The following is a 27,190-nucleotide window of genomic DNA, read 5'->3' as shown; positions in this document are numbered from 1 at the left end:
AAAGTTCATTGAAACATGCACTGGTAAGATATCTGACTTGAGACTTAGCTGGATCTAGTAGTTAAATGATGTCATTGAAACCTCCTCATCTCCCCATTCCTCTTGTCCCATTTCTCAGTTCTTCTGTTGTCTATGCTGGCTTCATTTTTAGCAGTTTCCAACACATGGTGGAAAAGGCAGCTATTCTAAATTCCATGTGTTTATGGTCCTTGTATCTCATGATTCCAGGAAAAAGAAAGCAACTCTCTCATCTACAGCATCAATGCACATAAAGACCTCTGGTCTTTGTTTTGGGTCCCCATCTCTAGATGAGTCACTGCCCAGGGGATAGAGTGCCTCGGTTGGCCACGCCATTGCCATGTGCCGACTGCTATCAGTAGAGAGGCAGCATCACTTGGTTGACTACCCCTTTAGAATCACATGGAGGAGGAGATGAGGTAGTTCCCATAGGTGTGTGAGTAGATAAATAGGTAAGAAAGGTGTCCATTAGAGAGAGCAATCACAGGTGCCAAGACAGATACAGCATGTTCCCAAATTTTGCTGCGTGTGCGTGTGTGCATATGCACCAGCAAGTGTGCTTTAAGGACTCCTTTAGTGCATTTGGTTGTGTGTTCAGGCTGAGGCCTGTGGTAAACCACAGGGGATCTGGGAATTGCCTGAAATGATACTTAGCATTTTATATGTATATACAGAAAAATATTTCTTTCCCCGAGTGAATGTTGTGCGACATGTTCTCTCCAATACAGTTAATAGGGGCTGTTTCTAAGATTCTGCAAAATCCTTGGCTCATCCTCTGCAACATGTTGGGAAAACTTCAGGAAAGTTCCTTTTACAACTGTCCTTGGAAGATCAGCTGTAGATTCATTCTCTTAGGGTTCCACCACTTCCTATTCCTCCAGTGGGACCTTTATCTTGACTGATGTTTATTAAAAAAGAAAATATTGGTTTTTGAGACTTGGCTAAAATTAGCTGTATTTTGTAAGATTTGAACCAATTAATTTTGTGGGAGCTTTTGTGTTTGTAATTGATAGCTCACCAATGGTGGTGCATGCTGGTATAAACGACCGGTTGAAGAGGCTAGCTGTTCACATAGTTCTGCTTTTCTCAGGCATGAGGGGCTTCTACAGTGTACTACCATTTTTCCTCTTAATTGTAGAATTGTAGACAGGAGAGAGAATTCTGTTTGACTGGAGCCAATTCAAACATTGGAACCAAAAGAGCTTTCCTGCTTACTCAAAATCCAAATGGTGGTTTTATAGCAATAGGTGGAAAGGGCTATTGCACTCCGTCCATTTTTAGAGAGAGAAATAAGGTGGTGTTGGTTCTAGGCTTAGGAGTTATGTGCAGACTTTTATACTGATCCTAAATCCAGAGCTTATTTCTTACAGCTTTCTAACCACGAACTACCCTTCGTCGAGGTTAATTGTTTCCTATATGGGGATTCGATGCTGTGAGGATTAGATGGCTCAAATAAAGGCAGGAGCAACATGCTTCTAAAATGGGTCCTCTGGTTCACTTCATCGGGTGTTAGAACTGGAAAGGATCCTTGAAGAGTCTCACTTGCCTCTGTAAGGATAAACGGAGTCTCCAAGAGGCTGAACAACTTAACTAGGGTCCCAGGGCTACTTGAGGAACAGAGCTGGAATTCAGGTCTAGGGACCCCTTCAGACTAGTAATTTTTTCCCCAGCTATCCCACTTTTTTCTCCGGCATTATCCCCAAAGCATTGTTTTCCTTATAGCACAGCTCAAATGTGGACTCTGGGGGCAAGAACCAAATTGGTCTTTTTATCATCATGTGCCCAGTAGTAGCACGAATTAGCAGCAGCAGTAACAGTAGTAGTTGTAATGGTAGGATGATAATAATAATCATGTCTCTAAGAACTTACTCTGGCCAGACATTATTTTTTATATTTTACATATATTTACTTATTTAATCCAAACAACAACCCCCTGATCTGGGTACTATTATTTTCATTTTACAGATGAGGAAACTGAGCTCCAGACAAAAGGGCCTAAAATATGCCTAGAAGGCACTTGGTAAATATTTGCTCAGTCCTTAGAATTTCCAAAGCACCTTCCTAGTCATTATAGAATGTGATGACACTTCACGGGAGGGCATTATTCAGAGGAAATGGTGGCCCAGAGGGCTCTAAGAGACTGAGGTTGGAGGCGTAGTGGTAGACCCAGGACCTACTTCGATCCTTTCCTTCTGACCTTGTTAGGGTCATCATTGGATTTCTACAAAAGCACATCCTAAAGGTTAATGGCGAGGGAAGCTCTGAGGCAGCGTCTGGTTTTATATTTACCCACAGGTTGGCCATTTCCAGCATTCTTCATTGCTTTGTATAGATCCAAATTACTATCTGGTATCAATTTCTTTCTGCCTGAAGGACTCCCTTGAAAGAGTGTTGGCCTTTGTTCTGTCACGTAGTCAAGTTACTTGGGATCAGTGAGACCCTTTTGAAGCTGCTTTGAAGCCCTGGGTCTAGGACTCTTTTGGGACCTTTCCTGATGTTTTCTGTAAACTGGCTCTTTCTACTCAGGCTGGTGGGAATGCCAGTTATTCCCAGCCCAGTGTGAACCCTGGGTTCTTGTGCAGAGCAGTACTCAGCCAACGATTTGAGGGGACCCCTTTGTAGATTTCCACAGTTGCTGCCTCATTCTCCCTGAACTTCATCTCTGACTCCTCAACTTAGCAAGACCACTGAGCTTGGCTTGGCTTGGGTTCCCTCTTCCTGCCCTACTGCCTAGTACGTTGGGGTGATAGTAGAGCTCATCTCACTTGGAATTTCCTTCCCTCAGGGATCACTGTCCTGCAGTGCCTTTTTCTAGTAGTTAATACAGTTGTTTCATGTATTCTGTCCACTTGTCTAGTTATTTGTAGTGGGAGGGCAATTCCTGTAGCAGTTAATCCCTCATGGATGGAGATGGAAGGCCAGTGTCTTGTTTGAGGTTCCAAACATTAGCAGGGTACCCTATGTCCCCTGTTTGTTAAGTACAGACATCACCCTCTACTTCCATTTACTTCCTCTCCTCGGCTATATTCAAGGGAACATGGAAGTTACTGGCAAACTGAATTGTTATTTGAAGCAAGTAGAATCTGCTCTTCCCTGTCAAAGATGAGGTGGAAAATTGACTACTCTGTTTACTCACTGCTCACAGAGCCAGAGTCTGGACCTTGAAATGACTTAAGAAGCCTTGGGCTTGTATGCCTGCGAACTAGCTGTGCTAGGGCAAGATCCACATCTGTTTTGTTCATCCTTGTATCCCAAAACTAAACAGGAGAGTGGGCACATACTAGGCCCATGAATGAATGAATGAATGAATAAAAATGTATAAATTATCACACAGAATTGTGAACTTGGGATTTCTGTGTATGTATGTGGGGGAGAGGAGTGATTCTTGACTGCCTGTGAGTTGTACCTATGAGGAAAAACCAGTTTGACGCCTGCCTGCGTGCGTGCATGCATGCGTGTGTGTGTGTGTGTGTGTGTGTTTAGGTTGATTACCTGTGGGCATCTCTGTCCTGGGTTGCTTTTCCAGTCTGAGCAAGTACAGTTGTTAACCAGCGTGTTTTTCCACAAAGAGACTGGCTTTTACCTTTACGTGTCACTACTCTGTGAGGTGGGTGGTGTTTGTAAGAGGAGAAACCACAGAAGGAGCCAGTAGCCAGGTTAGCAAGAGCATTTGTCACAACTCTGTCTACTGCTGATGAATAGGAGGGAGACCTACCGAAAAGAGATTGTCCTGGTTGATTATTTTCGTGGAATGGAAAGTGGTGTGTATAAGGTAAATGATGATTTTAGGAGGAAAAAAAAAGAGACACGGGACACAGGAAAAAAGGTGGTGGTATATATGTAGAAATCATGTATAAATAAAAATAAAGCAATTTTTTATCATCATCTTAATGTAGATTGAATGTTCTCTTAAAATGCATAGCCTAACTTTTTTGACTTTGTTACTCTGAGGTCTCTTTTAGTTTTATACCATCTCTTATTTTGACATTAATTTTCTTGTCCTTTTTTTTTTTTTTAAAGATTTTATTTATTTTTTAGAGAGCGAGCGAGAGAGAAACAGCATGAGAGGGGAGAGGGTCAGAGGGAGAGGCAGGCTCCCCGCTGAGCCGGGAGCCCGATGTGGGACTCGATCCCAGGACCCTGGGATCATGACCTGAGCCGAAGGCAGACGCTTAACCATCTGAGCCACCCAGGCGCCCGTCTTGTCCTTCTTTAAAAAAAATAGTTACCAGTGTTTGCCTTCATCTTCTGTGATCAGCTGTTATGCTTTCATTTGGTGCCCTTTTGTAATTTATACTCCCCATTACTGTATTTGCTTGCTTATTTAAGATTGGGTCAGAAGCCATGAATGTAAGAGGATACACTGTACTAGTATTTCAGTAGCTTTAGAATTGGGCTTTAGGAAGCAGGACATTAAGATTACTAAGCAAGTTCATTCCTTCTGGGTCAAACTTCCTAATAAATACCTACCAAAAAATTCCATCATTAGACACTTCTAGTCTTTTATATAAATGCTCCTGGGGCTGCCAGCTAGAGAGCGGATTCTCTGAAGATAAAGGTAGCAGTATTTACTTCTGTAGCAAAGAATACTGTGGATTTAAGGGGATTCTGAACTGTACTATTTGGTGAAAGTGAGCAGCTATGTTTCTGTTGCTATGGTGATGAGTTGGCATTGCATTGATATATATAGTATTGTCTTTAGGAAATGGTTTGGTAGCTTCTTCTCCTTTTCTCTCCCCACCTCCTTTTCTAAATTAATTATAAGTGTAAAGGAAAAAAGTCATTGTTCATTATTGGTGTTTTACAGTTGAACAGATTGTTTTCATTTTGAGAACTAACAATTGTAGGGGTGGGTGTGGTAAAGTGGAAAAGTGCAGAAATTAAACAACTAAGGTCAGAGTGTAGAAATTCATTGACCTTGGACTGTGTTCTTAGGGGGAGACACTTAAGGATTCACTGCTTCTCTCTTTTATTAATTGAGATAACAAATGGATGTAAAGCATGTTGAAAGTGGCTGGCGTATTGAAGAGAACTGATAAATGAAAGTCATTTAAAAAAAATTTTTTTTTGATTAAGTAAATTCTACCCCCAACATAGGGCTTGAACTCATGACACTGAAATCAAGAGTCATATGCTCTACTGACTGAGCCAGCCAGGTGCCCCAGAAAGTCACTTAATTTTTAAAAGGACTAGTTACTTTCTAAACTTTTGGAAACAGCTTGATAATCAAGGCAAAAAAAAAAAAAAAATGTAGTCCAAGCCCATTTTTTTTTTTAAACATTAGAATAGAAGGAACTAAGATACAAACAAGTTTCCTTCCTTTTCCAGTGTCTATTTCATTCTCTAGGAGGAGCTACTTAATGGGTTTTTGTAGCTCTTATTTTATCACAGGCTAGACAATTTCTTTGCATGTTCAAATAAGTATATTCCTTTTTACATTTGTGATATTTTGATTTTGATTCCACAACTTGGACTTCTGATATACTTTAGACCTCTTAATGATAGAAGAGATGTCCCATTATTATTATTATTTTTTAAAGACTTATTTATTTGAGAGAGAGAGCACGAGTTTAGGGAGAGGCAGAGGGAGAGGGAGTGAGAGAATCTCAAGCAGACTCCCTGCTGAGCACGGAGCCCTACGTAGGGCTTGTTCTCACGACCCTGAGATCATGAGCTGAGCTGAAATCGAGAGTTGGTCATTCAACCAACTGAGCCACCCAGGCGCCCCTCCCATTCTTTTTAATGGTTGTATAGTATTTCATCACACAGAGGTACCCTACATCATTTAACCAGTCTTACATTGATAGCTTCTTGATGACTTTAGCCACTTGATGACTTTTGGCTGTTTAACAATATTTCTCAGAATATGAAGTACAAATATTATCCTCAGTCCAACTACTCCAGGCTTTGTATATAAGTCAAAGTAACCATTTTTTTTTTTTTAAGGTTTTATTTATGAGAGAGAGAGAGCAAGAGAGAGTGTGAGCAGGGGGAGGGGCAGAGGGAGAGGAAGAAACAGGCTCCCTGACGTGGGGCTTGATCCCACGACCCCAGGGTCATGACTGAGCCAACGCAGATGCTTAACCAACTGAGCCACCCAGATGCCCCTGAAGTGACAACTTGAAACAGCTTTTTTTGTTATTGCATTTAGAACAAATTTTGCAAGAGAGGCAGTCTCTTTGGTGTCTACTGAGTTATGCAATAAAGCAATTACTGTTCTCACCTAATTATATAGAAAATTACAGAGTAGGGTGGAGTGGGCACACTGTCTATTATCAGCTTCCTTCACACTTCCCCCTTGATGACTGTGAAACGGCCTTTTTTTTTTTTTTTTTTTTTGGCCTGGTTTAAATCAAGAGTGTAGTAATCCATGTGTCGTAATAAAATTCAGTAAAGATCTTTCTTCGCTATATGTTCAGCTCATGCAGTTTCAGAATCATTAAGCTATGTGAATAACTTCCCAAGGATGTTTGTCACATGGAGAGAAATCACCAATGAGAAAATAGTCTTTATTGTAGCTGCTGGTTATTTCTATTTTGGTGGATTGTTAGCTTTGCTTATGAGAAGAGATGATATATGTTTACCAGTTCACTCACTCAACACACATGTTCTCCTGTCCTTGGCAATGCCTGCTAGCTCTTACAGCTTTCCCCTATCCCGTCTCTATCCTCAAGGTCTATGCATTGCTTTTATTATGTACAGGTTAGGCCGTTTTGATGTTCATATTAAAAGGAAAACACTGTCCTTCTGAGATCACAAGCCTCCTTTGTACTTCCTTAAGACTCTATCTCTGTATGACTTCTTAACTTTCTGAAATGGCATCACTATCCCACTCTTCCAAGGTCATCTGGGATTTCTGGAAGTGACTTGGAACTCATGTGCCAAAGGAACCCCTGTTAACTCAAGAGGTATCAAATCGAGTTCCTTCAGTCTTTGATATTTTCCCAGAGTTTGATAGGCATAACACATTGGGTGATGCTGGACCATTTGTTCATACCTGGTCATCATTGTCCTGTGATTTGTGTGTATTTATTTTCTATTATCTTGTGACGATCTCAGAAAAATCCATTTTACTTTTCCCTTTTCCAGTGTATATTTTCCAGTGTATGCACCCAATGCATTGCTTCCACAGTAATGTTAACTTTGGTTCACTGGGACGGACACCAGTATACCGGTAATCATTTTGCAGTTCTGAGAATCATAGATTTCCTCTCCAGCTGTTTGCAATGAATATTTAGTGATATTTGAAGGAATCAGGTTTCAATTACATAAACTTTGGAAGATGTAGCCAGGAAATAATTAGAATCTTATCTTGTAGGACTATTGTCAGCATTCGGGCTTCAATTTCATAAAATTCCTTGATAAAATCTTGGTTCAGGAAAGACCATCTCTTGCCTTTTATGAATTATGAAATCACCATGTTTTCATTTGGTTCTATAAACACTGTGGTGACTTTTTAATGATTGATAAAGAGGTCCCCACGGGTGCCTGGGTAGCTCAGTCAGTTAAACCTCTGACTTCGGCTCAGGTCATGATCTCAGGGTCCTGGGATGGAGCCCTATGTCAGGCTCCCCGCTCGGCAGGGAATCTGCTTCTGCTTCTCCCTCTCCCGTTCCCTCAGCTCATGCTTGCTTGCTCTCTCTCAAATAAATAAAATCTTAAAAAAAAAAAAAAAGGACCCCAAACTTTTCACCTTTTAAAGATAGAACCTCAGGAGCATGTATTTGGGAAAAAATTGTTGGAAGCCAGCTTTAAAGTTGTTGTAGTCAAACATTCAGTGCCCAAGTAAATGTGGATGATGCATACCTTTTTAAAATTTCCTAAAATAGAGAAGAATTTTGAAAATTGTACTGAATTCCCTTTTATAAAAATATAGTTTTAAATATATTTGATTGCATCGTAAGACTGTACCAAGTACTAAGTTTCATTCCATGTATGAGCATCCTTAAGCCTCTTGTTCTGGGCCATATTTGTGATGCCCTTATAATTTCTGATCCACAATAGAAGTATAAATGAAACAGAGACAGATAAAAAGAGCCAATAGTAGAACTTCCCAACTTTATTTTTAAACTGGCCCTGTGACCAGTTGAAGAACTTCCAACGTAATGGCTTTAGTGAACCCAGAAATTCTCCACTAATTGCCTCTTGGGATATGCAAAATTTAAGATGAAACAAAACATTTTTTAAAAGTTTGTCACATTGTCATCCCTGTGGCTGGTACCTGCAGACTTGGGAGTATTCTTCCTCTCTGTGTTCATCAAGGTTGCATCTAGCATTACATTGAAGTTTTTATTTATTTTATTATTTTTTTAAGATTTTATTTATTTATTTGACAGAGAGATAGCACAAGTAGGCAGAGAGGCAGGCAGAGGAAGAGGGAGAAGCAGGCTCCCTGCCGAGCAGGGAGCCCGATGCGGGACTCGATCCCAGGACCCTGGGATCATGACTTGAGCCGAAGACAGCTGCTTAACCGACTGAGCCACCCAGGCGCCCCAACATTACATTGAAGTTTTTAGATTTGTTGGCTGATGTAGAACAACTTTGAAATGGGCCATTTTGGTGGATCTACAAATCAATATAATATCGACAGTGAAGCTGTCTGCATTTTTGGGCATGGGTTTCAAGTATGCACAAAGCAAGCTGTAATTTTAAATAAGACTAATGAGTTATTCAGGTGTATACTTAGGGTTTTAATGGGGTTATTGGGAAGGCTTGCAAACTTTCTAGTTTCAGTAGAATACTATATGATGTGCTTATAAGAGTTCATTATCCATGTGAAACTATAGGTTCCAAAAACTTAGATGCACGTGGAAATAAGAGCCACTGTTTACTGAGCATCTTCCATGTGCCAAGCATTTGGCTACTAAATTCTTTAACAACTTTACAGTTTATATTTCCAATTCTGGAAGGATTTCTATGCATTCACATATATAGATGTTTGTGTATTGTTACAAATACAGTTTTGTTTTAGCTTTAACATAGATGGTGATACATATGTTTTGCTATGCAGCTTGATTTCTTTCTCTTTTTTACCTCCTTTAGCATGTTAGATCTTTCCCATGTCAGTATTCACGGACCTAGGACATTCTTTGAACCTGGGCATAGGATTCTGTAGCACTGGTTCACAAACTTATCTGTACATTGGAATCACTATGGGCCCCCAATACCAGAAAATCTGATGTAATTGGTATGGAGTAAATAATGCCCGGGCATCGGAGTATGAGAACCAGTGGTTTTGTTTGTTTGCTGGTTTGTTTTTTTATTGGGTGGGGAGGAGGGGCAGAAGGAGAGAGAATCTTAAGCAGGCTCCACACCGGGTGTGGAGCTCGATCTCACAACCCTGAAATGATGACCTGAGCTGAAATCAAGAGTTGGACGCTTAATCGACTAAGCCACCCAGGCGTCCGGAGAACCAGTGTTTTTATATTGCGGGTGTACCAACATTTATCAAAACATCCACCTGTTGAAGGACACATAGATGATTCTCTATTACAAATGATGAATGGGTTTTCTGTTACAGCGTTGTAGTGAATATCTTTGTTAATATATCTCTGTACTCATGTGTGAGTATATCTGTAGGTTCATCCCTATATATGGAATCTAGGAATTCTTAGATGTGGATCAGAGGGCCAGTACATTAAAAACAACAATAGATATTGCCATTTTGCATTCCATTGAGGCGATGCAATTGACTTTCCCAGCCACAGATTATTAGATTGCTCATTGTGGGGCTGAGGTGCGCACCGCACCCCCCCCGCCCCCCGCCGCCTCCATTAAGAAAAAGTTTGTTCTGATTTTGGAGGGTTGTATATCTAAGTGTTTATGGAGGTTCCCAACATGAAGAGAGATTGGGGAAATCCCATGTCGAAGCTTCATTTCTCTTGGTCTTTTTAGTGCTGTGTGCTTTGGAAGTTAGTTTTATAGGCTGACATGACAAAGTAATGCCTTCACTTCCAGTCGTTAGAGGGTATGTGTGTCTCCCATGAAGGGCTGGGGCAGGTTGGATTGAAGAAGCAGCACCCACTAGAGGCACACAACCTCTCAAACAGGTGGGGGCCGGAATGCCTCTTTACTGCCTTATTTCTACACCTGAACTTGCATCCAGTTGAAGCTTTTACCATCATCTTTTCATGAGTCTCTCTTGAAGATTTATGATGTAAAATTTGTAGGTAGAATTTTTATGAAGGGCAGGGTGGTACTTTCGAAGGGAGTTCCAGTTTTCATAATGTGCCTCCGTCATCTGCCCTTCTTGTTTCTGGGTGGCTTCTCCTCGCCTTGTCATGCGCAGGACTCATTAGTAACAGCCTGAGCGTAGGTGTGGTGCTGGCCTTGCCCAAAATGAACCCCTCTGAGTAGTAGGCATTGTGGAGAGACTCAGGATCTAGTAAACAACTCACCACACTGTAATTTTAAACCCAGGAATCACCATGGACCTAGCTTTCTATAAACATTCTTTACATTTGTAATGGCAAATGGTGGCCATGTCCGCACATGTTCAGAATGACCTTTCTGAGGCAAAAGTGTGAAAGCCTGTGGCTCCGGGTGTTTGCAGTAGGTTGTCTAGTGTGGTGATCAATTCCCAAGACTTCATTGGATAGAAGGATGCCTTCAGATGTACAAAGTAGAATAATAAGTAGGTGAGGTTAGTGCCTGAGTAAAATGTGAAGGGGAATCGGGTCGGTGTTGCCAATGTCAGCGTCCTTGCAGTGACTGAGTGGGGTGTGCCGTGTGGTAGCTCTTGGGTAAATGGTTGGATTGAAATACTCATCTGTCGGGTGCCTGGGTGGCTGAGTTGGTTAAGCAACTGCCTTCGGCTCAGGTCATGATCCTGGAGTCCCTGGATCGAGTCCCGCATCGAGCTCCCTGCTCGGCAGGGAGTCTGCTTCTCCCTCTGACCCTTCCCCCCTCTCATGTGTTCTCTCTCATTCTCTCTCTCTCAAATAAATAAATAAAATCTTAAAAAAAAAAAAAAAAGAAATACTCATCTGTCGAATGCTTCAAAATATACAGGAAAGCTAAGACTTTTTTAAAGTGCCTTTTCCCACATTGCCCCTAAAACTCTCAGAGAATTTCCCACAATTCGCAGATAAGCTGACTAACCTGCAGAGCCCTTGATTTAGTGATGACAACTGCCCTGTAGAGATTAAACCAGCCTCATTCCAGGAATTTGTTCTGCCGATACACACAGGAATGTCAGAGAAAGGAATCTGGTTAACACATTTCCACCAAACAGTAGTTAGCAAATATAAATCCTCCTTCCAACTTTTTAATGTAGTTCTCACTTCCCTTTGTAACGTCCACTTAAAATCCATCAAACATTTATAGAGGACTTTAGGATGTTGAAGTCTTTCCTACAGTTCCTCCAGGAGAGAAGTGGGTGAGCTGCTATTTGAACCCGGGTCAGGTCTCCACGGCTGCCTGTGTGTCATGTTGCGTCTGTTCATTAGTTTTACCCTAACTGAAAAGCACAGACATTTTCCATGAGAAAGATGGGGGTTTCTTAATAGTTACCAGAGAATGAGGCTAAGTTTAACCAAGAACTTTTGTTCCACATGGTGTTTCATTTTCTCTTGTTGCAATTCTATTAATCTTGGCATAAAAGTGGTCAGAAGAACATGAACAGAGGAAGGTAATTAGTGAGTTTTGAATTTTCTTTCAGTAAACATGAACATAAAAAGTCCTGTAGGCAAGCTTTTATTTCTTCATTTTCAGTCCAGAGAACTGTAGTTTACCTAGGATGCCAGTGGACATTCTTCTCCATAAAGGCCTGCGTACAAGTAAAAATTATACCCACTTGGCAATAAAATACCTTGATGATAAAATGTAGTTATGATATTTGAGAGGGAATAAGATCGAATAGCCTCTGGTTTGGGGGCTGTGAGGGTCAGTAGCAGACTTCACTTTCCCAAGAGACCATGTGTTAGGTCCTCACTGGGGAGAGGAACTTATATTACTGTGAAGGTGACATGGCGAGTCCTTGGCCCAGAGTACCTCCAGTTTATCTTCTCTAAGTCCTATTCAGCTTTACTTGAAGATCTGGAACACGTAAGTTTTTCAAACTAAGTATATATCCAACCTCTTCTTTCTCAGGATTTGCCAGAATTATTTCAATTGTGAGAAGGTTCCAAAAAATGAGTAGTCTACTTGTTTTTAGGCACTATCTTTTAATATCCCTTACATTTTTGGTTGTGGATAGCACCAAAGTGTTGGCTACTTGTTTGGGAAGGTCTGAGACCTCACGTACCTGATGTGTGGTCAGTGCAGTGGGGGAGGCCTTTTAAGAGGCACCACATCTGCCTGTTGCCGTGAAGACTCTGACTTCAGGGGTCACTTCAGTGGGGTCAGAAGAGGACCAGAGCACGTAGGGTACAGGCAGTTGTTGGTGTCTTGCAACGTACAGGTGTTCTCCTCTGGTGACTGTGATGTCTCACTCTCCTGGTCTTCCTGAAAGAGCTGCTGGGTGATTCAGGAAAGTTGCTTGTTTTACATGTTTGTTAAAGAACAAAACTTGGCCCGTTGGAAGAGTGAGAGCTTTGATGTGACAACCGGCCACTGAGTTGTAGCTTCCAACGTTTGTGTAACCCCTCCTTTAAATTTGTCTTTGTACAATTTAAGTGGATCCCTTAGTGGCACTGAAGAGAGAAACCTAAAGGGGGAAAACGATTTTCATTTCTTTCGGCTTCGGCTTAAATTTGTTTATTGACTTAACTCACAGACTAGCAACAGGTCCACAGGCCCAAGGGCACACAGGCTGTCTGGCAAGGCTGTGCTTTCTTTGGTGGGGAGCTCCAGTGACACTTTTGGTTTGGCCCTTCTCCCAGATGATCAAGAAGAGATGTCCTGGCTTCCAGACTGGTTTCTGTCACGTGAACAACACATACTTCCTAACTCGAGAACCGGGTTGTATTGGCTTTAGGGATTTATGGCCTAAACCCATGGTTAAAGTATTGAGTCATGACAGAAGAGTCATTGCCAGCTTTTAGGGTGAAACCTGGAAGTCCCCTCCTTTGCTCTTTACATGAACAGGGGATGTTTTCTGGCAGGAGTCTGTGACTTGGGCTTGGAAGAAAGGCTTAATTATGTGCTGGTTGAGGCTTGGGCTGGCTTGAGGGTGTGCATGGACTTCACTTGGGTTCCTTCCTCCCTTATCTAGGGAGGAAGTGGGGAAGGATCGGGACAAGTTTTGGCTTCCACTTTGTGCACACCCCCCGCCTGCACCACTGTAGAGTGGGCACAGAGGAGGGGGTGTGCTTTGCGTTCACTCACCTGCTTTAGGCAGTGGGTCAGAGAGTATCTTCAGGGTGCCTGGGGCTTTTTTGAATGTTTGGGTTTTAGTCTTCCTGTCAATGGTGGGGTGCCCGTATTGTTTTCCTCTTTCTTCAGGAAAGTCAGTGGGCTGAGGGGACTGACTGCAGGGTGTATTTCCAAAAGCCACTTCCAGAAGTGCCCCGTTAGAACATCCTTTTGGGACGGAGTGTGTGGAAACGGATGGCCCTCGGCTGGACATACTTACTGAGAAACGCCCTTTCCGTTTCCTGGTGGAGAGGATGTTGAAACTTGCGGGGAAAACACATCCCCTTTCAAACGTTCCTCCTGCAACCTTTAGACTGTATCCCATGATTTTTTTAAAGCTCCAAATAGTATTTGGCATCTGGTGTGCTTGGGAAATGAAACCAGACATGAGGAATGTGAGAGGGGAGAGAGATGACCAAGGAAAGAAGCAAAGCAGTTTTTTTTTCTTTTCACATTCTTCTTGATAAAGAGAATTTGGGTTAATGTTATCTGTTGTTGAAAACAAAAGTGCATGTCAGGGCCCTTTGGAAAATTGCAAAATGTGGGGCAAGCAGCAGCTCTGAAAACAATAGGTATGGCAGTTAAAATGGAGGGTTCCCCAACCATTCTCTTTAAAGTGGCTCTTAGGGCATATATATATATATATATATTTTTTTTTTTTTGCTTGTTCCTCTTTTTATGTCTGTGACATTGTCTTAGAAAGTCCAGAGACCATTTACAATGCAGAAACAATGACATATTTTAGTATTGAAATTAAAATTGGAGAATTAAATGTGAATTGTCTTGATTAAAAAAAAAATAGAAGTGGGTCACGGTATACATGGTCCCCCACCACAGTTGGCAAGTACATGCAGAAACTCTCAACTGTCTAACCAAGTTGGTGACTGGTGGGAACTCAGTCTCTCATTGTCTCCCTTCCGGCAGGATCTAAGTTGTTTCCCTGGAACCACTTTGGTTAGAGGAGAACCTTGATACCTTAGCCAGTGAGCGTATCCCTCAGTCTGGACAGACATCTTATCAATGTGTGGCAAAAGTCCCTGATGAAGCAATTAGAAAGATGTATGCGTCTTTTTTTGTCAACATGATTTCCAAATTTACCCCATACATTAGGTACCAATATTGTGTTGCTTTGTGGGAAGCAAACCTTACGTATCCCATATGTGTTGTGACTTGGCATTATCAAAAAAAAGTGTTAAGGAGGGTTTTCTCGGAGACTGTGAGTTCTCCAATGTTTTATATCATCACGATCATCATATCTATATTCCCGAAAATTTGGCCCTCATTTTTTGACTGTTACCACATTGAGAGTCTTGTTTGTTTTGTTAAAGAGCAGTACAAATGACTCTGATTTCGAGCTAGGCCGCAGATGGATTAAATTTCTTATTCTTTGCTAAGCAAAATGCACCTGCTCCAGAATCTTAAGTAGCTTTTTAATTGCTTCCTTGTGCACGGCATAGCAATAGTCATCTGTAATGTTATAGATGGATTGCATTTTGGATGTCCCAGAAGTGACTTCTTCCCCTCTGCAATGGTGCCAGAAGCTGAGATTAGAAGATGTGTTCTGGTTGAGGGCCCAGCTGTCATGGTGGAATTAGTCCTTTCCCTCAGGCTGATCTGATTAAAAAGGGGCCAAGCTGTGGAAGCATAGGCCCCAGGTTTCAGTAACAGCATTCCTTCTTGATTGGACAGAGTTAGCAACTTAGCTGCTCCCTGAATGTCCTCACTAGGCCGTGATCTCCCTGAATCTGAATTTTCTTCGTCTTTGTCTCCAGCATCTAATACTGTGTCTGGCTTACTAAGGTTCAGCTGTGATAGCTGAGGAAGTGAATACTTTCTTGGGCAAAGTGTTTATTGAGTGTAAGGAATAGGGAAAAGATTCTATCAGTGGGTCTATTTCCCATAGAGCTTACTTGTGAGGGTGGGTGGAAAAACCAGACACCAGCTAGTTCAGCCAGAAAGAAGCTCCTTGCTCAAGGGAAGCTGCAGATACCCGGAGGATGAAGTCTGTGAGGCTCCTGTCAGCATCAGAAAGCTTGACAAGTGGCTAAGGAGCACTTGGCGGTGTGATTGACTTTACATGTCTTGGCATTTCTGAAAAACAGATCTGCAGGCAACTGTGGGAAGAACACCCAGTCACACAACCCTGAAGTTCAGACACGAGACCATCTGTTCACTTAGGCATTTATGTCTTTGCATTCAACAAACATTTATAGAGAATATACCATGTGCCAGGGACTGAATGAAACCTAGTCCCTGTCTTCAGGATCTCATAGTCCAGTGGGGAAAACAGACATGAATTTAAAAAAAATCTAGACAACCAAAAAACACTCAACTATGTATATGGTGCTTGGGCTGTGAAAAGAAATGTGTGACCATTTCTGGGAAACCTAAGGCCCATTAAAATAGTAGTATTTGAGTGGGTCTTAAATGGTGAGTGGAAGATGGTCAGGTACAGAAGGAAAAGAGCGCTCTAAGCTGAGGGAACTATGGATGTGTGGGCTCAGAAGTGTGACTCCTGTCAAGGTATGATTTCTATACGTACACAGGTGTGTGGGGGGCATGTGAGTGGGCAGTGTTCATGATATTGGAAGGCAAGGGTAGAAAATAAAGTAGGCAAGGGCTAGGCCATGGAGGGTCTTATGGTCCATGCCGGAAGCTGCACTGTATCCAGGAGACACTGCAGAGCTGAGTGACACAGTCAGATTTATGATGTGCTGAGAATAAATCCCAGACTCCTCCCTCCGGTGGGCAAGGCCCTGGGGTCTGGGCTCCTACCCTCTCCAGCTTTTTCTCTCTCAATACTGCCATTACTCATTACGCCCCCGCCACACTGGTCTTCCTTCCCTGACTCAGAGGTGCCAAGTTCCCCACCTGCTCTGGGCTTCTGCATATACTCCTTCTGCCTGGAGTCCTCTTCCCCCAACACTTTGCAGGGCTAGTTCCATTTATCCATTAGGTCTCAGCTTAAATGCCCTCTCTTTGGAAAGGCTGTCCATGATCAGTATTCAACGGTATTGAAACAGTATTAAACAGTATGGAAAGTCGCTGTCTCTACCACCACCACCAGCATCCTACCATTTTCTTTCACTTTCTTCTTGTATCCCCTGTAACACTAATTAAAATTAATATAGTTTAGTTTACTTGTTTTTTTTCCATGCCTTTTCCCAAACAAACAGTTTTTCTAAAACTCCCTGAAGGGTACATCATCTCATTTTCGTCCCTCTTTCCTTAGTGCTTAGCACAGTGTTTGGCACATAATCAGTACTAAACAAGCTTTTTTTTAAGAAACAGTTTATTAGCACTGGATGTTATACGCAAACAATGAATCATGGAACACTACATCAAAAACTAATGATATACTGTGTGGTGACTAACATAACATTAAAAAAAATTAAAAGAAATAAAATAAAAAGTTTATTTATTTTTAGTAATCTCTAACATCCAGTGTGGGGCTCAAATTTACAACCCCAAGGTCAAGAGTCTCATGCTCTTCGATTGAGCCAGCCAGGCACCCCAGGACTCAACAAACTTTTGAGTTAATGAATTAAATGATGAATATGATGAACTAGGGCAGTTGTTGATGACTTGCAGCCCATGGGCCTTCTTGGGCACACCACCTATTTTTGTATGGTCTATAAAACAAATTAAAAAAAAATATTTTGTGACATGAGAAAGTTATATGAAATTCAAATTTCAGGGCGCCTGGGTGGCTCAGTCGTTAGGCATCTGCCTTCTGCTCAGGTCATGATCCTAGGGTTCTGGCGGGGTTCCCTGCTCACCTGGGAGCCTGCTTCTCTCCCACTCCCCCTGCTTGTGTTCCCTCTCTCACTGTCTCTCTCTCTGTCAAATAGATAAATAAAATCTTTTTTTTTAAAGATTTTATTTATTTATTTGAAACAGAGAGAATGAGAGACAGAATATGAGAGGGAGGAGGGTCAGAGGGAGAAGCAGACTCCCCGCTGAGCAGGGAGCCCGATGCGGGACTCGATCCCGGGACTCCAGGATCATGACCTGAGCTGAAGGCAGTCGCTTAACCAACTGAGCCACCCAGGCGCCCGATAAATAAAATCTTAAAAAAAAAAAAATTCAAATTTCAGTGTCTACAATAAAGTTTTATTGGCACATAAGCATGCCCATTTTTTAAAGATGCCTGTGGTTGCTTTCATAATAAAATGGCAGGGTTAACTAGTTGTGATAGAGGCTTAAGGGTCCACAAAGCCTAAAATATTTACTATTTGGCCCTTTACAGAAAAGGTTTGTCAACCCCTAGACTGGGGAATCATGGGCCAAAAAGAAGAATTGAAGAACTCTTGTAGTCATTTTGGTGAGAGATAAGGGGAGGCTGAACCAAGGTCATGGCCTGGAGGTTGGAGAGGGTGGGGATTGGATTCCAATTGGATTAAGCATGCAGGTTCCCTGACCTCTGTCAAGCTTCCCTGCCCCATTCCCAACCAGGCTTCTCCAATCAACATCTCCTGATGTTTCCCAGCAAAGCAAGTCTCTAACTTCTCTCTTCCTAACTGCCCCACTCCCTCCCAAGTCCCTCCTTAGGTCCAACATGTGAAATGAGGATGATGGAATGAAGTGATGGGTGTGAATATGCTTAGTAAAATCACATACACACACAGGCAGCTGTTGGGATTACTTTCTCATTTGTGATGTGCTAGAGCAGTTAAGGAGGGTCGGCCAGAAGTGTCTACTGCCACTGAGGGGTCATGGGATGATTATTTTGCTTCCATTTTGGTCTGTATCTGGGAGACTAGGTTCTGATCAGCAGAATTCCAAATAATGTGTATTAAAAATGGCAGCCTGTTGGAAATCTCAACGCTTTGCCATCATCTACAGTTTAAAGATGGATTTAATGGAGGACCTTGTATTTGGGGTTACACAGAAGAGCCAGCATAAAAACTTGGCCTTCCCACCTTGTGCCTTTGTTTGCACTGTTCCAAAATGCTCTGCTTTCCATAATCTATCAAAGCTCCACTCATCCATCAGATACCATTCCCAGATTCTTCCCAGTGGACTTTATGCTTGATTACATAGCACTGACTGGTATGATGTGCCATATGACCTTTGTTACAACTATTTGGTGCACTACTTTCTCACCGGATTATAAGCTCCTAGTGACCCATTTCACTGATGTATCTTTAGGTGCTTATAGTGCCTGGTATATAATAGGTATTAACACACATTTGCCAAAGGAATCCCAGGTACTGCGTATTGCCTCCTGTAGCCTTGCACAAGTACACTCTAGGCCAGGAGGTGTATACTTCAACAGATTGAGATATTGGATGTCTCAGCCAAGTCTTTATTCCAGAGCCGGTTGGATCATCACATAGGGCTACAAGAGGGACACGCTGCCCTTAACATTTCCCTCCCCTTCCCATTCTAATTGCCAGCTTCCTGAGACCACTGTCCCTTAAGTGAGCAGGATCTTGACTCTAGAAGTGTTTGCAAATCCTAGTTATTTATGAGAACTTTTACTGGAGTTTGTATCATTGTATGAGATTGTTTTTAAAAAGCCATATGGCATCATGTTGTACACATCATTAATTCTTTGATTTGCTTTTTTCACTTGACAGTACAACTTGGGAATTTTCCCAAGGGAGTACATATAATTGTAATCTTAAACTATATAATCATTAAAAATCTAATTTTGTGGTAGAAATTCAAATTCAAAAGTGTACAAAATGAAAAGGAATAGTTCTCCAGTCCCCTATTTTTATTTTACAGGCTACTGCTATTATTAGCCCTTTCTTATATATATTCATAAGTACGTATATACATTCTTTAAAACATAATCTTGTAGTATATATATCATACAGCATCTTGAACATGTTTCCATATCTACATGTACAGATACCTTATTTTTAAATGAGTACACAGTGTTCTATTATGTGAATATACTATAACCATGTCCTTATTGGTGAACTCATTTGATCTTTTCTGTCTGAAAATCTCTGAATCTTCTAGTTCATGTGAAGTCACTCTTCCTTTGTTATGAATTTAAATTATTCAACATGATAAACAGTAACTGAGTGCCTCCTTCCTTCCTGGCACTGTGCAGGGCATGAGTGCCAACAATTTGCTTGATGTACAGTTCCTTCCCTTGACTTGGAGTTAATCATGGTCTAACAGGAACGTACTCTCTTGAGGAACTTAGAATGTGATATGAGCTGGAATGAATAGATATGCCTCAGCATACGTATCATTAATTCTACTTTGGGAAGGTAGAAAAGAAGAAATTGATATCAAACTTTAAAGGGTAAGAGATCCTAGATTCCTAGGGGTGAGGAAGAGCAGGTCATTCTTGCAGGGGAGTTAAAGAACAAGACGGGTTGACAAGAAAGAGCATGTGATAGGCAAAGAATGGCCAGTAGCCCAGTGCGATTGGGGGCATATGCTGTGTCATGCAGGGGTAGGGTTGTACTGTTTGCTCAGCAGTTGGTCACAGGAAACATTCAACAAGTGAATAGAAGGATGTGCTCTTTGCCCAGCTGGACTCCAAATCCACTTGGGGTTGTCCTCTCTGTGCCCTACAGGGCCATATCAACCGTCTCCAGTGAAGAGGTCTCTGCTTGAATTGGACTGACTTAAAAAACAAAACAAACAAAAACAACAAAAAAACTTACCCATTTTTTTCTTCCTTAACCATGTCCTGTCTTCTTTTTTGCAGAGTTTAGTCACTTCAAGAAATAGAACAGAATTCAGCCATGGCCCCAAGGAAGAGAGGTGGACGGGGGATCTCGTTCATCTTCTGCTGTTTCCGAAATAATGATCACCCAGAAATCACCTATCGGCTGCGAAACGATAGCAACTTTGCGCTTCAGACCATGGAGCCAGCATTACCCATGCCCCCTGTGGAGGAGCTGGATGTCATGTTCAGTGAACTTGTGGTGAGTCCCCAACTTCCTTCCTGGCAGTGGTTGAGAGCCAGGAGTAGGGAGAGGATGTGCATGGTTTGGTTTGGTTAGTCATGGGCTTGGCCCTTTTTCAGTGAAATGACCCCTTTATATTGGCACCCCAACTGTGAGCACTGAGCCTCCAGAGGAAGAGAAAGAAGAGGGTAGCATTACCACATTGAAGGGCTTTGCTTTAAGTGGAGGGATTTAGACCCTTAGGTCTTCAAATATGTGGCAGAACTGCATCCTAAGTTGCTCTTTCTATTCTTCCCCATTCCAGTCTGAGTCTATATTGTGTGCATAAATAATTCCCTCATCTGCTTCACACCTTCCACAATTCCCTAATGCTTTCTCCACCCCTACTCTCAATGTATAGTATTAATGTCTTTTTAAAAATTAGTCATACTCCTCCTCCTGTCCTCGATCCTTTGATGAAGGACATTATTATGTAAGTACAGTATAATTATTTATCCTAATGATAGGATTGTAATAATAACTGTTGTGGGAAACTTTTTATAGATCCTATCATATTTTAGAATCCACTATACTGAAGTGAGAGATGTATCTGGTATAGGACCCATTCATCAAAAGATGTAAGTGCTTTCTTTAGCTTAGCTTTTCAGGCACTTCTGAAGTAATGTTTCTTTCCATTCTATGTTTTTGGGGATATTATGGCACAGTTTAAAGGGTAGTGGCATGGAAATTAGGAAGACGTTGGTTCGAATTACTGTTCCGACTTTATTATGGAAAAAGCCTATAAGCCTGTTTTCTGGAAAGTGAGAAAAAAATAATGCCTCCTCCTAGTTTGATGTAGTGTCTAAGAAGAATTTACATAGTGGGAATGGCCCAATGCCTGACCCTCATTAGGTGCTCAATAAATGTTACATGAGTACTCTATCCTCCCTTTATCACCACTGGCATTTTGTAATGGAGTTAGTTCTAATCGGACCATTTATATCTGTTCAACAGATATTAGAAAGTACTATCATTTTTCATGACTCTTAGGTCAAGAAAGTAACATAGGTTTTGTTACTGCCCTCCAGGGGTAATATCTGAACTGATCAGATCAGTCCAGCTCTTCTAGACCAGAATTTACCTATAAGCTTATCATATGAGATAAGCCAATATGAGAGGGTACTATGAAGCTGGTGTTTGAGTTCTGGTCTCCTGAGTGGATTAACGGGCCTGTTACCAACCAAAATTGGTTGGGAAAAGGAAGAAATGGCTCTTGGCAGCATGTTTGTATTTTATGACGTTGATGAATATTTTCAGTGTTTAAGAAATCTCTCTCCTTGGGCACCTGGGTGGCTCAGTCGTTAAGCGTCTGCCTTCGGCTCAGGTCATGATCCCAGGGTCCCGGGATCGAGCCCTGCATCGGGCTCCCTGCTCAGTGGGAAGCCTGCTTCTCCCTCTCCCACCCCCCACCCCCCTACCCCCGCTTGTGTTCCCTGTCTTGCTGTGTCTCTCTCTGTGAAATAAATAAATAAAATCTTTTTTTTTTTTAAGATTTTTATTTATTTATTTGAGAGAGAGAATGAGATAGAGCATGAGAAGGGGGAGGGTCAGAGGGAGAAGCAGACTCCCCGCTGAGCAGGGAGCCGGATGCGGCACTCGATCCCGGAACTCCGGGATCATGACCTGAGCCGAAGGCAGTCACTTAACCAACTGAGCCACCCAGGCGCCCAATAAATAAAATCTTAAAAAAAAAAAAAAGAAAAAGAAATCTCTCTCCTCTCCCGCCTCTGCATGCAGAGACTCTGTTCTAGGTGTTAATCAGGAGGTTCAAAATGGAAAACTAGAACCTGCTCCTAAACAGCTGATAGTTTCAGTAGCAAAAGGGGACTGATACAGGTATAACACCACTAAAGGAAGAAGCACAACCTACTTCTGCATAGATTGTGTATAGATGTGTTGTGAGGTGTAGGACATGGTGATGAGGAGGGTAGTCACAGAAGACTTTCTGGAGGAGGTGAGCTGTGAGGAGCGATTGAAGGTGAGAAAAAAAGTGAAGGGGGTCTGTGTTAATGGCTGTCTCAGTCATCTTCAGGTAGTTCATCCTGTGATAGCAAAACCTCAGTGGTTACGAATGGCAGTGGCTTAGCACTTGTTAATGCTACATGTCTAGCTGTGATTCTGTTTCTCACCATCTTCCATCCAAGACCCAAGCCTGGTGAAGGAGGAAGGAAAGACATGGTAAAATGCTAGCAGGCTCTAAGCTCATGTTTGGAAATGATACATGACACTTCTGCCCACATTTCTTTGGCCATTGAAAATCACCTGGCCACTCCTGAGTTCACAGAGTAAGGATGGATCATTCTTCTGTAGAGGTTGGCACTGCAAATTGCATGGACAGTCCTGAGGTCACTGGGGGGTGGGGGGTGGAGGACACATAATCCTTTTCCAGGGAGAGGCAGTGAATCATCTACCATGATGGCTATCAAGAAGGGCAATAATGATGTATTCACGGGCTTGGTTTTATTTCCCACTTAAAACTATTTTAAAACCAAAAGTCAGCCTAAAGAGATAGATGTCGCTGATAGATGAAGGCCTTCGTGGTGGTAACGGAGCTGGCGGGCAGAGCTAGCACCTCAAAGCACCCACATCCACTGTCTTTTCAATTGTATTCTATCAGACTCAAAATGAGACCTAAGCCAGAGGCCGTGTGGTGGCAGCTCCATGTACATCTTGAAGACAGCTCATTGTTCTGTATTCATAAGGGAGAAAATTCCACTCTCTGCCTTATTGATGTCTTTATTCTGTGTGAAAATTGCCTACAGCTGTTAGCTGTTAAAAAGCCAATGCCAAACCAGAACTTTAAGCTGAAACCGTTGGAAAACAAATTATTTTGAGGTTTATATCTGTCCTGGTGAGTGACGGATGGATTTCTGTCTACTCCTGACTTTAGGGACTTAGACCACAAATCCATCCAATGGGCAGGGGTGTCCTGGGGCAAGAGAGGTGGTTCAAAGCCACTGGAAACTTCTGCCCTGGGTTCTCTTGAGTGTTCACAGAAGCACTTCTGCCTCTGCCCATGCACAGAAAAGGGAGGCCACGTGGGGAAGGGGGTACCGCATGGCCTGTGGGGTCGGACCACTCTGCAACCTGTGGTGGCTTCCTTTAAATGGTTTCTGTTGGAATTTAAGTTTATTGCCTTGCCTATAAAATGGGGATAGTACCGTATCTCAGATAGGGTTGGTGTAAAGAAGATAATGTCTTTTAAAAGGCTAGCTTCTAGGGACACCTGGGTGGCTCAGTCGTTAAGCGTCTGCCTTCAGCTCAGGTCATGATCCCAGGGTCCTGGGATCGAGCCCCACATCAGGCTCCCTACTCTGCAGGAAGCCTACTTCTCACTCTCCCACTCCCCCTGCTTGTGTTCCCTCTCTCGCTGTCTCTCTCTCTGTCAAATAAAATCTTTAAAAATAAATAAATAAATAAATAAATAAAAGGCTAGCTTCTATTAGGTGCTTTACACCTCCCATCCTAGTGCAGTGAGAGGAATGGAAAGTAATTCAGGTGTTTCCCGGGCACAAAACCCTAAGCAGATATGCCAGGTTTTTACTTTTCTTGAAAGCTAATCTGCCTGCTGTGAGTGAGCCAATGTGGGTCCTAACTTGCAGGGCATTTGACCTCTGTATCTGTTGGAAAGCATCTCATCACAGCCGGTTGTTGTAAGCTGGTTTCCTTTGCCTCTTCTGATGACGCAGTAATTTAATGTTTTTAAAAGTGGTACTGAATAGGTTGCTTGCAGAATTGCTTACTGCAACCTTATCATCTCATAAATAAAGCAAAGCTGAATGGGAGGTCAGCCATGGGAATCTGTGAAGAAGGTGGGCTGCGAGGAGCACCTGCTACAGGCAGTGGAGGCAGACTCATTCCAATTTCAGGATGTAGTGGTTCCTGGGGGTCCCAGTCCAAAAGCCTGCTTATCTTTTTTTAAATAACAGCTTTATTGAGATCTAATTTACAGACTATATAATTCACCTATTTATAGCGTATAACTCAATGGCTGTTAGTATATTCACGAAGTTGTGCAACAATTACCGCAATAAATTTTAGAACATTTTCATGACATCCAGAAGCAACTCCCTTATCTATTAACTGTCACTTCTCATTTCTCCCCAACTCAACCATCCCCTGGCTACCTCTAATCTACTTCTGTTTCTGTGAATTTGCCTATTCTGGGCATTTCATGAAATGGAATCATATGATATGTGGTCCTTTGTGACTGGCTTCTTTCACTTAGCATAATCTTCAGTTTATCCATGTTGTAGTATATATCAGCACTTCTTTTCCTTTTGTGGTTGGATAATACTCCACTGTATGGACATACCACATTTTGTTTATCCATTCATCATTGATGGACATTTTGGTTGTTGCCAGTCTTTAGCTATTATGAATAATGCTACTGTAAACTTCATTCACATACAAGTTTTTGCATGGAAATGTATTTTCAGTTCTCATGGATATAGACCTAAGAGTGGAATTTCTGGGCCATATGGTAACATAATGCTTAGCTTTTGAGGAACCGGCTACACCATTTTACATTCCCACCTGCAGTGTGTAAGGGTTCCAGTTTGACCCCATCTTTGCCAACACTTGTTATTACTTCCTACAGATTGACCTGCTGTTTTTAAAGCTATTCTATATCTCCTGGAGAACTGAGGACATGTAACTTGGAAATTTTTTTAACTAATTAATTATTTATTTTTGTGAGTTGTCGAATAGAAGTAGTCTCTACGCTAACAATTTTTTTTTTTTAAAGATTTTATTTATTTATTTGAGAGAGAGAGAATGAGAGACAGAGAGCATGAGAGGGAGAAGCAGACTCCCCGCTGAGCAGGGAGCTCGATGCGGGACTCGATCCCGGGACTCCAGGATCATGACCTGAGCCGAAGGCAGTCGTTTAACCAACTGAGCCACCCAGGCGCCCCTACGCTAACAATTTTTAACTGAGTGATATATTTAAAAAATATTCAGTTGAGAGCTTTTGTAATCTCTGCTATGTATTTTATGCCTTTCAGGCATTGATCCTTTTTTTCCTGTCTTACCTCCCCCACCTTCTCGCCCCACTTTTTCTGCTTTGTCCTTTGCTTCAGCCACAAATTGTGAGCATAACCAACTTAAGACTCAATACGGTTCCCATAAAATAAGATCATCTATGGTCTTTCTACAGGCTTTTAAAGGTCTTAGATTTCCCCCCCTACAACCTATTTGAAGACTCCTAGGCATTATAACTCTGTAAGTGGTCCTTATTCAAGTAACTTGTTCATCTCAATGTTAGCAAATAGAAGATTTCCTTTAGGATGAACAGAAAAATGTGTCATTAATTGACTGGTCAGTTCTTTTGGGGTGTATGCGCGTGATAAGTGCCTGCTCTATGCCCCAAGGTAACTAGTGAGCAAAGCAGCAATGATTCTTCATGAATTTGTGGGACTGAAGGTCTAGTGTGGGAAACAGGCAACTAAACATGTAATCTTATCCAGAGTGCCCAAGGATTATAAGGGGCTCCTCCCCAGTATATATTGTTGGGGAAGAATGTTCAGTTCCCTTTTTTCATGAGGAGGGAGTCCCACTCACAGGTTCCACATGTATAACCCTAGCTCTCTTATCCAGAAACTCCTAGCTTCTCTTCCGGCTCCTCTTGGGGATATGCATAGTTGAGTCTCTCTCTCTTCCTCAATTTCTCTCTAAATCAACCTCCTTTTAGGAAAACACATTTTGTGGCCCTTGGTGCTATAAATTACCTAGGAGTAAGCCCCCTTGGGGAGTTCTGCAGTTGTCCAGCTGGCAGTAAGTGTCTAATTCAGCATTGAAATCTCAGCAAGGCCACTTGTCCGCAGGTGCAAGGTGGGTTCTCCAACTCCACTTTAATGTGTAAAAAAGAAGGTATTTGATTTCCATTCTTGCTTGGCTCCTTAACTTAGCTGTTGGTTAATTCCAAACTTTCTATTTGCTCACACCTACCCCCAAACCCCACAGATTCCTAAACTAGTGTGGAAGGGTCTTGGAAGGCTTTGTGGAGGAAGTTTCATTTAATGTAAGACATGAAAATCAAGTAGGAATATCCAGGCAAGGAGAAGAGAGGAATGTTACAGACTGTGAGAACAACATGTGTAGGGGGCTGGGAGGTGAGAGAAAGCACGGAAGGCTCAAGGAACAGAAAGCTCCGTGTAGATGGAACATGAAATAGGAGGCTGGGAGGACTGAGGTTTCTGAGAAGAGGTTCTGGAAAAGGGGATGGGGATGATTGTATTATTGGTTTAGTTATATAAGATTCTTATTTGAATGAGAGGAAGGTATCTCTGCTTTCTTACAGTTTTCTCAGCGAACTAAATATATAAAAGTACAGCAGAGTATTTTGCTGTCTGATTACATATACAAAAATAACCATTGCTCTTTGAAGTCTCTGTAAAGTGTTGATAAGTTTAGCAAAAGGTGTCCTGTCTTGTTGAATAGATTCTGTTTTCATTTGAGTCCAGTTGTTGAGGTGAGGTGCTTTCTTGCTGCAATGTATACCTCCTCAGGGTACTTTAATTTTGAAATGAAAAGGAAAGAGAGAATTACGAGGAGCCCCCTTTTGCTCTTCCACCCAACGCATAGACTCCTGCATACACCAGAAATTGGTGGGCTAAGGGTTACCTACAGAATATTCCACAGTCACAGTGATGCTGGAATTGGTGTCTCCTAACAGGTTCCCTCAGCTCTCTTGCCTTGTGAAACATGCAGATGTTCAACTGCTTTACCTGGCTGAGATTTTAGGTGAGAAACCAGGTTTAAGATAAACCTGGTTATGGTTTTGAAGTGTTTTGCACCAAATCTCCATTCTTCTAGTACACGCATTGTTTTAATGTATTTGGAATCAGTTTCATAGATTTATTAGAGGAAAGCTTTCATTTCTAATACAGTATATCACTATGAATTTATGACTAGTTGGAAATATGCATCATGGACCCGACCTTGCCTAAATCTGAAATGTG

At 42.0% G+C, this 27,190-nt stretch overlaps 1 protein-coding gene across 2 annotated transcripts in view; it reads left to right on the top strand.

The window, feature by feature from the left end:
- DAAM1 (dishevelled associated activator of morphogenesis 1) overlaps nucleotides 1-27,190 on the top strand; it is a 164,581-nt gene that overhangs the window by 44,704 nt on the left and 92,687 nt on the right. For both annotated transcript variants that reach the window (XM_034992415.1, XM_034992414.1), the window contains one exon: nucleotides 19,988-20,207. In XM_034992415.1, coding sequence (XP_034848306.1) covers nucleotides 20,025-20,207 — 183 coding nt within the window. In that variant the 5' untranslated portion in view covers nucleotides 19,988-20,024. The remainder of the gene's footprint in view (nucleotides 1-19,987; nucleotides 20,208-27,190) is intronic.

Source organism: Mirounga leonina, unplaced genomic scaffold, assembly GCF_011800145.1.
Source record: "Mirounga leonina isolate KUSES-001 unplaced genomic scaffold, KU_Mleo_1.0 Mir_82, whole genome shotgun sequence".
Classification (NCBI taxonomy): Eukaryota; Metazoa; Chordata; class Mammalia; order Carnivora; family Phocidae; genus Mirounga; species Mirounga leonina.
The sequence above is the reverse complement of the archived record's forward strand: the minus strand, read 5'-3'. Positions and strand labels throughout refer to the sequence as shown.